At 44.8% G+C, this 11,341-nt stretch overlaps 1 protein-coding gene across 5 annotated transcripts in view; it reads left to right on the top strand.

The window, feature by feature from the left end:
• Positions 1-6,308: 6,308 nt before the first annotated feature.
• The window catches only part of CDK8 (cyclin dependent kinase 8), an 83,771-nt gene continuing 78,738 nt past the window's right edge, over positions 6,309-11,341 (top strand). The window contains exon 1 of one of the 5 annotated variants that reach the window (XM_055802037.1): positions 6,309-6,722. In XM_055802037.1, coding sequence (XP_055658012.1) covers positions 6,595-6,722 — 128 coding nt within the window. In that variant the 5' untranslated portion in view covers positions 6,309-6,594. The remainder of the gene's footprint in view (positions 6,723-11,341) is intronic. The other 4 variants (XM_055802036.1, XM_055802035.1, XM_055802039.1 and 1 more) reach the window with 4 other exon arrangements.

The raw sequence follows: 11,341 nt of genomic DNA, 5'->3' as shown, positions 1-11,341 counted from the left end.
AGCTTCAGTTACTCGAGTATTTGGCACTTTATAATAAATTATGTAAGGACTAAGATTATAATAACTTTCCCCCCCCTTGTTCTTTCTCCTTAGGCCCACATTTTTAAATGGGACACTTTTCCATGAGTTGCTGCTTCTCCTTCCTTCCTTTCTATTTACCTTTCCTTCTGCAGGCATCTCCCTTCACCCTCTCAGTTTCCTACAGTAAGCCATTAATTGCTCAGTGCTGTCACAGAAACTTGTGTTTCAAGCTGTGATTTTAGACATTTGGATTTTCAGAGCCTTAGAATTCACACAAGATGTAAAACCTTTTAGAAATTCCACGTGTTAAATGCTGGTACACTGACAGAATCCACAAACTTTTTTCTTCTGTGTTGCTTCTGCGGATTGTTTCAACACATGTCTGGAGTTGGCAGACTGTGACAGGGAGCACATTTCACATCTCGCATAAACTATTTGAATCAGTAAAATTAGAGGATTTCATGAGAAGGATGCTTTAATTATGTAGAAGCACTTCACCCCTAGAATATCCAAATTGCTTATACTTCTGTTCAAGCTTCCTTGCAGATATAAATGAAGTTTGGGTATTTTTTGTGCCACTGGTCTCAATGCGAAGGCGAACCTCACTAATGGATGAGGCGTTCAGAAAGGCTCAGGGCCAGTAGCCAGAAGATACCTCTACTCCCCACTTCAAATACACACCCCAGGATTTCTTCATTCTAGCTGAGAAAAAGGGTTTACACCTGTTTTGTTGAGGTTTTGTGTTAGTTTATGTTCCTTTTGTGCCAGTATGTTGTTTCCATGAGACAAATTAGATGATTGGAGCATATTCTTAGCACTGAGGCCAGACCAGGGATGACAACTTCCTGCTCGCAGTACTCAAAAAATGGAACCCATGTTGCTATTCATGTTCCTTACCACAGTATGAATAATTAGTATTGTATTAGGATTTTCTTTGCCTGGAGCAACTAAAATAGGTCCTTTCTTAAGATCAATTTTACTTTCATAATAAAAGTCAGAGTATATAAAGTAGTGCCTGGATCCCTCGAATAGTTTCTTCCCATAATTTTTTGTCCTGTTTTTGAATCTCTTCCTCTCATAGTCTGTTTCTAGTAATCACTATTCCACAATCAAACACAGTATCTTCTTTAGTATCAAGCCCACATACAAGCTGCTCACCCGGAAAAGGGTATGTTTTAGATAACAACCCCCCTATTTTTGTACTGAAACCTTATACTGAATTAGTTTCCACTGACCGGTCCTCCAATGCAGAATTTTGTGTTCATGCCCTGTTCATACTGATGTTTCCCAGCAGTACATTATAACTAAGTATAGAATTTGTTGATGTTACACTGTTTTGTTAATACAAAATAACAAAAGCAGATCTTTCCTGGAATACTACTACTACACTGTAGCAAAGCTTTCCATAGTAGACGACTATCTTTGGAGTTAAAATAAAAACAGCCTATGGAGGGCAGCAAACTTCAGGCAATTACTGAGTTTTGCACTAGAAAATCTGGAAATCTGGTTTTGTCTCGTCAACCCTTTAAATTCCTTAGAAAGTAACTTCGTTCTATTATAATTTATTACTTGATAAAAGCAAGGCAGAACTTCATAATAATTTTTTTTTAACTGGGTCTTAGCACATGCAGATGACAGCAAAGTGGTATCATTAAGCTGATGTGTTTCAGAGGAACCTGGATAGGCTGGAGGAATGGGCCATCAGGAATCTCACAAATTCAACAAGGACAAATGCTAAGTGGCAGCACAGACAATGGATTACCGGGAAGTGATTGGGAAGTGATTCTTTCCCGTTGAGTGGCTCTTGTTTGCCTGCATGTGGAATATGATGCCTAATTTGGGGGTCTCCAGTAGAACAATCCTGATATGGAAAACTGATAAACTGGAGTGAGTTCAGGGAGTTCATCATCAAGATGGTCATGGGCTGAAGTACTTGCTGTGTGAGAGGAGCTGTGGGCATCAGGGCTGCTTCAGCAGGGAAAAGGGGCAGCCTGCCCATACTGACATGGAGGTTACTGAAAAGACAGAGACAAGATTTTTAGCAATTAGAAGGACAAAAAGTTTCACCCTGGGGACAGTCAGGTCAAGGGACGCTGTGAAATCTCCCTCCATAGAGGTTTTCAAGACCTGTGTGGAAAAAGCCACAAGCAACCTGAAGATAACAGTAGCCCTGCTTTGAGCAGGATATTAAGCTAGCTGACATCCAGAGGCCCCTTCCAACCTGAGTATTTCTATGATTCTGTTTACTGAAATAATATAAAATAATAAAATAATATTCACTATCAGGGTTTATTTCTCCTCAGGTCTGGCTTTTTTCAATAACAAAAAAATAACCAGGAGTTCATAGGCTGAATTCTCAAGGCCTGTCAAGACTCTTGAGAAATGATTCTCCGGCTTCTTCAGGAGCATAAAACAATAAGGCTGATAGTTACTGTAGGTGGCCCTGAGTCTGGCAAACAGATGTTTCACTGAATGCAAGCACGGCTCTCCTGTACAGCACCTGGATCCAAAGAACTGATTTTGGTTTGTTAATAATTTCCACTCCTGCCAGAATCTAGGATGCCGTGTTACATAAGTGCATCACGAGTCTGATCAACTTTGTAGCAGTTAATCAACTTTATAGTAAAGTACAATTAAGGGCAAAATAATAAAAACAAAAACCAAAACCCCAAAACCCACCACATTGCTTTACATACAAAACTATTTGTAGAACCAGCACTTTATGTACCTGCTTTAAGTAAACTGCATTTTTAAATGCTGCCAGCTGACTCACTCATCTGCACATTAACAATGGCAAGGTGTCTGGAAAAGACTCCAACTGTGCAAGTACAATAGTTTGATTTTCTTTACATACAGAAAAGAAAAAAAAAAAACCACTGTATTCTCTTGGCTTCAGCTTTTCCTGGTCTAAGCAAAAGTGGAATATGTATAGCAGGACTGGCCTTTTTTGCACTCAATACCAAGCTGGGAACACCTTAGTTACACTTATAAAGTGTGGCCCTTTAGGGAGATGGAAAACTTTTAGCAGGTAGCCACTCTTGCATGAAAAGTTCTCTGAAAAGCAAAAGTATGTTCCAATTTGGCAAATTAGCAAGTGGAGCAAGTGGACATTCTAAAGGCATTCAGCGTTGCAGGTTATCCAGCTATAAAATACCAAGATGATAATTGAAAAAAACTGAAAAGATACACTTTTCTGTGTTTTTTTCTCTGTGTATGAAGACTGCAAAACACAGTAGCTTGTTGTACATTCCCCAGCTGTAAGCTTTGCTTCACAAACTCTGATTCTAGCACCGACACCATGACCATTAGCATGCAAACACAAACATGGCAGCTTTGCTTTCGGTACTGCTGCTCCAGCTCAGCTACAGAACTTGCTTTATCTGGTGCCATATCCCAACAGGCACTGTCTGCTTATTAGCACAATCCAGCTGGTTCCCAGACAACCCAGGGCTTTCACCTGAAATACAATTCCGTGCATTCAGAGATGTTTAATGATGTGAACCTTCCCTGATTACTTTCCTCTCGGGACACGGCTTGCTTTGATAACTGTCTCCAACCCTCTGCACATTATCGGTGCTAACATGGTAACAGTTGCTCTTCTATGAAGAACTTGGATTTTCTTCACAGGTGTGGCGATTTCAAACAAGAAATGTCAAACGTGTGTGTGCACAGGAAACATTAGAAATCACATAAACTTGGAACAGAAGGACATGATAGAGCAAGCCACAAATGTTAGAGGAAAAAAGAGAAAGAGGAAAGCTCCAAAGAGCCAAATTCAGTAGGACATGTTAAGCATATATTTTTAATTGATTTCTGAGACAGCATGAAAGGAGGGAATACAAAACAAGCAGTAAGAGATAAGAAATCCTACCAATTAAAAAGGCCACTGTGGGAATCTGAGAGTCAACAACAATAGATCATGGCATGGTCATGTCTTTCTTTTTAAGTATGAACCCAGATATTAAACCTTTCCTTGAAATTATATTACACTGTATCAGATTTCTAAAATAAAGCACAAAAATTAGTAAGCTTCCATGAGACAGAATCACAATTTGACCTTGAAATGTCAATATTAATTTCTCATCATTAAAAGATTCAGGTGTGCTTTCTGTTTCAAAGATCTTATGACTTGGGGACCATCCATCTGAATTCATAAAACTGAATGTTGCCCACAGTACAAGTGCCTGAAGTGAAAACATAGTGAAGCAGCAACAAATTTACAGCTACACTTATCTGGAAGGCATATAATCTAAATGTTACGAAAAACTAATGAAAGAAGCATTTGCAGAAAAGCAGACTTGTATAGATTCTTGCAAAAGGACCAAAATCTGAAAGAGAAATTATTTCTATTGTGGTTTGGACTTCTCAGGAGTTTGTCAAAGTATGGAATTCTTTCCAAACAGGTTATGTAAACATGTAAGCATAGTACAGGTCCTCAGAAAGCAAATCTGGGTTCTGTATTCTTGTTTTCCTTTGTGCTCTCTTTTCTTTCTAAGCAGACATTGTTCTTCCTGCACACTGTACAGTGTTTTAGGTCAGGACAGACTAAACTCACCCATTAATTACCATGCAAGAACTGGATCTGTCTGAAGGAGTTTGGATATTTGTTGCCTCCATAGAAGTGATCAGTGATGCAAAGAAGAGTACCAAGTTAGAGAGCAGCGGTTATTTCTACTTCACCCCTCCTTGCTGACAGGACTGAGGGTTGTTGGCTCGCAGGAGATGGTGAATGTGGTGGCTTTGGCCATGCAAGCTTGATTCCTGCCATCCCTGGAAGCCTCCAAAACCAGATCTCCCTGAAGGCAGAGCTGCATTGCTCTGCTCTGGGCTAAGGTGTCTTAATTTTATGAGGTGAATGGCATCTTCCAGATGGCTTGATCTTTATGGGCTGCTGGGCTGCCCAGAGCTGTTTTGGGTTGATCGGTGTAGTGAGGTGCTGGGCAATATTCTTGTGTAATTTAGTTGAGTTGCTGGGCAAACAAAATTTAGTTTTGCTGCTTCTCTCAGTTGCATGTATTTTTTTTAACCCCTGCCTAATTGCTTTATCTGAGACACATAATATCCCTAACAACTACATAGCAACACATTGGAGGTCCAACAGTGGCCATCTGACATCAGTCCGATTGAGTGATGTCATCTCATGAGGCTGGCACACCTCTAACCCCAATTTTCAGGAGTCAACCTTAATGTGTAAATGAAAATGGAGATTTGTAAATTAAAATGGAAATTATTTCAGACGGTTTCAGAGAATGTGGTTTCTTCTTTCAGGACCAGGTCCCCCACATTTTCTACATTATTTTGTCTCCAAGTTAGGGATTTGAGTGCCCACTTACTTACTGCATTCTTGAAATGAAACGTGAAGCATATGTGCATGATTACTAAAAATGCCAAAAGCTGGGCTGTAATTAGAAAGATTGCTATAGATTTAGTTTAGTTACAAGCTCTCTGTTCTATAAAATGACTACCTGGCTTTATGTTGGGTTGCTAACTATGGCTCTGTCAGCCAAAGAGAGGAACTGGAATGTGCTCAGGTAGTTACTGGTCACATGCCAGGGCCTTGCTAAACCTAACAGCTTTTGCATGAAATACTAGGTGCCATGATCCCGATTTGGTCCTGCAGCCACGCAGAGAAAGTTCATTAGCATCTGCCTGTTTCTAGCCCAAAGTTGTGGAATCGTCTTAATTACAACCATGGTAACAGGCCGTCTGGCATGTTGAGCAGGCGGGGACCAATTGCGTCTGCCTGTGCCAACCTGGTGTAAGCTGAAGACCTTAATATTCACAGTAAGCGACCCCTGTAACGACGACAGCCGCAGCTAGTGGTGACTCCCGACACTGGGCCCTGCGCCCCAGCTCTAGCCGCCCGGCCTGGGGTGCTGGCCCGAGGCAGCCCACGGGTGGGGACCACGTGCTGCAGCTGGTGCTGGCAGACTGCTCCAGAGAATAACCCCCCCCCCCCCCCACACACACACATGACCTTTGTTAGTCCCACTATCCGAGGCCCTAGTCCCTACCACGGTACCCAGCGCCGCCGCGGCCTCCGCCGCACGCCCCCAGTGGCTGCAGCTCCCGGCATGCAGCGCGCCGCCCAGACTGCAGCTCCCGGCATGCAGCGCAGGCGCGCTCCCGCCCCATCCGCACTACATCTCCCAGCGTACAGCGGGAGCCGCAGGGTATGCCGGGACGGGCAGGGGCGGGGCTCCGGCGCCGGTCGTAGCCCGCCGCCTTCCACGTGGTGCGCTGCCCGCCGCACCCGGGGTCGGGGAGGTGCCCGCGGTTTGCGACGTTTCTTTGCGGCAGCGCGGCCGCCGTATTCCGCCCGGGAGACCGGCTGTTGTGCCGCTAGCTGACGGGGCGGGAAGCGGGCAGCCGGAGGACGGGGCTTGGGAGGGAAGGGAGCAGCCCCGCCGCCTCCCGCCCGCCCCTGGATGGTCCGCGGGGCGGCTCGGGGGTCTCCTCCTGCTGCTGCTGCTGCTGCCGCCCGGTCGCGGCGGGGCGGGGCGCGGCGGGGTGCGCGGCGGTCGGGGGCGGCTCGGCGCGGCGCGGCTCGGGGCGGCGCGGCGGGTGCTGAAGATGGACTATGACTTCAAGGTGAAGCTGACCGGGGAGCGCGAGCGGGTGGAGGACCTTTTCGAGTACGAGGGCTGCAAGGTGGGCAGGGGCACCTACGGGCATGTCTACAAAGCCAAACGGAAGGACGGGTGAGTGAGGCGTGGGGCTGCCCCGGCCCCCGCCGCGGTCTTTCCGCGCTGCCCCACATCCCCCGTTTCCCCGCGCCGCCCCCCCCCAGCCCTCCGCCAGCAGCCCCACGGGCCTGCGTGTCCCCCGGCCCCCCCGCGCCGGTGCTCCCCTCGGCCCGGCCGTGCTTGCTGCCGGTGCCCCCCCCCCCCATCCCCTTCGGCCCGGCCGTGCTTGCTGCCGGTGCCCCCCCCCCCCATCCCCTTCGGCCCGGCCGTGCTTGCTGCCGGTGCGCCCCCCCCCCCGCCCCCCAGGCCAAGCCCCGTCGTGTGCCTCCCGGGCTGTGCCCGGCTCCCCGGCGGTCGCTCCGAGCGCTCCCGTCCCCTCAGCGTAACGCTGGGGCCCGCTTCGTGTGGGTTTTGGGGGAAAAATGGTAGTTGGGGACGACGCTTTGCGGAGTTTCATTGTGAGTAAACGAGTAGTCACTTCCAGCCTGACTCTGGGCTCCGAGAGCGAGGTTTCATTCTTAGCTTTTTTTTTGTCTTTTCTAATGCTTTTTTGTCTGACTTATTACTTGTAGTCACCATTTTGGGTGGTTTTGGTGGCTGCTTCAGGAGCCCAAGCCTGCTGGTCCTTCTGGGGCTTTAGAACGCTTCGTAAGATCTTTTATGCGCAGCCGGTTCTCGGTGCAGACCCGAGTACGTGGATTTCTTTGCATAAATATTTTAAAGAAAGATCTAGCAAACTGTCATTTAGGTTTCCCTCATCCGTGACATGGCATCACTCGCTGAACAGCAGAACAATGGGAAGTAGGGAGCAGAAGACGCAGGAGAGGCACGGCTTGTTCTTGTAACAGGTCCTAAATTTTACAGTACATCCCTTCCTTCTGTTATGGTCTCATCAGGGTGGTGCTCTGCGTGCTGTCATTTAAAGAAGGTGTATGTTAAAAGTCTGAGCATTATTTTTACATTTGATAAATAAAATAAAAAAAACTTTTAAAGCAGGCTGTGGTCAGTCATGGCTGGAATGCGACCCGGTTCTGTTTACATAAGCTTTAATTCTAGAAATGCTTTAGCCATTACCTGCAGAATGGTTGTAATGGGAGTGGTTGCACCTTGGCTTGTCTTAAAGGTGCTGCTATTAATTGCAGTACAGTTACTTCAGTGTGAATTTTTTTTTGCTGATATGAGTCAGCTAACTACTTTTCTGCTCAAATTTTACATTTTGAGCTTTCAGACTGTTCATAGGAGGAATCTTATCTTACTGTAACAGATGGAGTCTGAAATCATGGGCTAAATGAACTCAGTGGATGTTTTGTGCTCATTTGTGGGCATTCTACATGCGTTTTATGGACATTTTACTGGGGTGGTCTGTGGACTAAGGGAGTGATACTTGTGTATCATTTGAAAAGATGGGAAGGGTGGTGGTGGTGAACGAGGTTGTATTGTATAGTGTGGTACTTGAGCGTGATGTAAACGGTATGGAATAAAGGATGGAGCGTGTGCTAGTTTTGGCCAGGACAGAGTTAATTTTCTTCATACCAGTTAGTCTGGGGCTGTGTTTTAGGTTTGTGCTGAAGATGGTGTTGATAATACAGAGATATGTTAGCTACTGCTGAGCAGTGCTTATGCAGTGCCGAGGCCTTTTCTGCCTCTTGCCCCACCCCCCTAATGAGTGGGCTGGGGGTGCACAAGAAGCTGGGAGGGGGACACAGCTGGGATGGCGGAACCCAGCTGACCAAAGGGATATTCCGTACCCTGTGACATCATGCTCAGCATGTAAAGCTGAGGGAAGAAGCAGCAAAGGGGGGAACTTCGTGGTTAGGTTGTTCTGCCTTCCCAAGTAGCCATTAGGCATGCTGGAGCCCGGCTTTCCTGGGGATGGCTGAACACCTGCCTGCCCATGGGCAGTGGGGAATGGATTCCTTGTTTTGCTTTGCTTGCGTGTGCGGCTTCTGCTTTACCTATTGAACTGTCTTTATCTCAGCCCATGAGTTTCCTTAACTTTCATTCCACCGATTCTCTCCCCCATCCCATGGAGGGGAAGTGAGCAAGCGGCTGTGCAGTGTTAGTTGCCAGCTGGGCTTAAACCATGATAGAGGGGAAGGGGAATAAACTGTTGTGTGGTAAGCTATTGCTTCAAGCCACCTTACATGCAGATACTGACTTTGCTAGCACAGCTAGCTCTGGTTTCAGCATTGATAAGGAGACCTGTAATACGAAGAATAGATTGAGGTACTGGAAGATATGACTACATTTCTAATGTTCGTGTCAGGCTTTTTGCAGCTGTTCAGCAGGTTGGACCGCAGCAGTGTGTAGGGAATTCAGGATGTGATACTGCTGAAGCACATCGTCAAACACATTTTTGGTGAAATTGTCAGCCTGCTTGTTTGCGAGAGTGTGTTTAGAGTTGCTGGTGGCAGTGCCATTTTGAGAAATTTTAGAAAAACTGGAATCACGTTACTCAAAGGTAGCTTTACAGTGGAATTTGCTCAGTTTTTTAAGTATGCGTGATTTTAAATCTCTTTTCTTGGTGAGGGGGGAATCAAGGTATGGTATTTGATTAAAGTTTGCAGAAAAAAACAAACCAGGTGAGCAATGTATGCTGTCTCCTTATTTTTGCCTTACTGTTCATTTAGTGCCTCCTTTCCCTAGTATTTCCCGTTTCCCTCCCAAATATCTGAAAAATTTCTCTTTTAAATATGCTCTGTAGTTGCCCTTGGGCAATCACTAAAATATGTAAAATGGAAAGATCTATAACTTTTTGTAGCTTATAGTATACTTGTATGTATGTGATACTAAATTATATGGATGGAATTGGGATTGAACTTAAACATTCCATTTACATCCCTTTACCCAAAGAAGTCCATTAAATTGCAAAAGCAAATTGTGATAATATTTTGTTTTCCTGAAGCTATGGTAATGTATGGATGGATGTTATATCTTGCAGCGGGGAGTATGTGAGACAGAGTTTAATGTTTGTATACTGTTATATGCAAATATTGAAAAAAATACTCATACATTATTTCAGTATTCCCTGAATTGTATGTACTAATGGATGAATAACCTGCTTTTTTAGTTGCTTATATAGCTCAAACTTTCTTTTCATTTGAAGTTGTTTGCTGTCTTTCAGTTCATTTTCATAATTTTTCCCTTGAAGTTATAAGTTTAAAGCAGACTTTAGGTGATTCTAATTCTTACTTCAAATGGCATGAATCTTTTAAGTCTAAAAATTGTGATGTATGTTAAAAGGGTACTTTGCAGAATGGGTTGCAGAGCTGCAGATATTTCGTTAAGAATATCGTGGCAGCTTTTTCTTGAATGACATCTTCATGTGGATGTCTAATGAATAGAAGAAACACAGAAAAGAACTAAACTTAAAAAATTTAGTTTGTGCCAACGTATATGCAAAAGCTCTCTGTGATAAAAGTCCAGTTTAAGAGTAGTAGGAGCTAGTGTCTTTAGTATGACTGCAGTGTTCACCTTTTTTTTGATTGTTTTTACAGCTGCCTCTGAGGTGCAGTATGGCGATTCAAAACTAGATAGCAGCTGCGTGTCCTAATTGTAGGAAGTTCATTGTATGCCATTGAAACTACATGGAAGTGTTTTGGAGGACAGTCTTCCAGGGAATATGGATGGAGTGAGAATCCTTCTAGTGAGTGAAAGATGTTCTGCGGTGTGTGCTTTAGTGAGCTGATGAGGATGTGACCAGGATTTCATGCCCTGCTCCAACAAAAAAGCCAGTCCAGCCCTGTGGTGCTCTTTGCCATAGGGTGAGGCTTGGGGTCTTGACTGGTCGGTCTTAAAGGGTTATCAGGTGCATTTCCATGGAGGTTTCTTACATATTAGTTGCCAAACTTGACCCAGCTAAACATCAAATCAGCTGAGTAACCATGTCAAGCATTGCAGCTGAGCTCTACCTGGTGTATTGCCTAAAGCAAAACTACATTCTGTTCTCAAGTGTTGATTTTAATCCCTCTTATTTTTAAATCTGTGGGTGAATCTTCCGGGCTTCTTATTGAATGGTGCTGGTTTTTTGTTTTTTTTTTTTTAATCAGTGTGGTACCTGCAGTGGGCTCTAAAACCTGTTTGGAACAAACTGTATGTGAATTGATGGCATTTATTTTTATAGTGGGAAGGTGTACAAGAAGGCAGTTGACTCTTAACGGCGGACAGTGGGAAGGGAATGTAGGTATGGCACGTGGAACATCAGTCTTCAGATAAACAGTTGCTTGTCTCTAGTGGTGGTAGGATAGTTTAATTTTTTTTTTTTTTTTTGGTCTAGAAAATGTCAGTTGTTTCCTTCACAAAAGCTGCTTTGCATGCCACTTGGGTCCTCCTGCAGAAACATTGCTCAATCCAGTTACTAAACATACCTATCTGACTTGTGCTGGGCTTGGAAAATATGCCAGCAGATTTTTAGTTTGTTAGACTATCATACAGATTTTGTTAAATTTTTTTTTTTGACTGGATCAAGCACCTTCAAAGCTCACTAGGAACTGAGTGCCAGGTACAGGCAGACCAAGGTGGCAGGACACTAGGTGCTGCTTGTGCAAGCCCGGCAGCCCAGCTGGTGCAACACACCAGGTACATGCTCTCCTGGAGCTGGCAACATGTGCTGGTCATGTGCTATTGCCGAAGCA

This window comes from Falco peregrinus, chromosome 4, assembly GCF_023634155.1.
Source record: "Falco peregrinus isolate bFalPer1 chromosome 4, bFalPer1.pri, whole genome shotgun sequence".
In the NCBI taxonomy this organism is placed as follows: domain Eukaryota; kingdom Metazoa; phylum Chordata; class Aves; order Falconiformes; family Falconidae; genus Falco; species Falco peregrinus.
The sequence above is the reverse complement of the archived record's forward strand: the minus strand, read 5'-3'. Positions and strand labels throughout refer to the sequence as shown.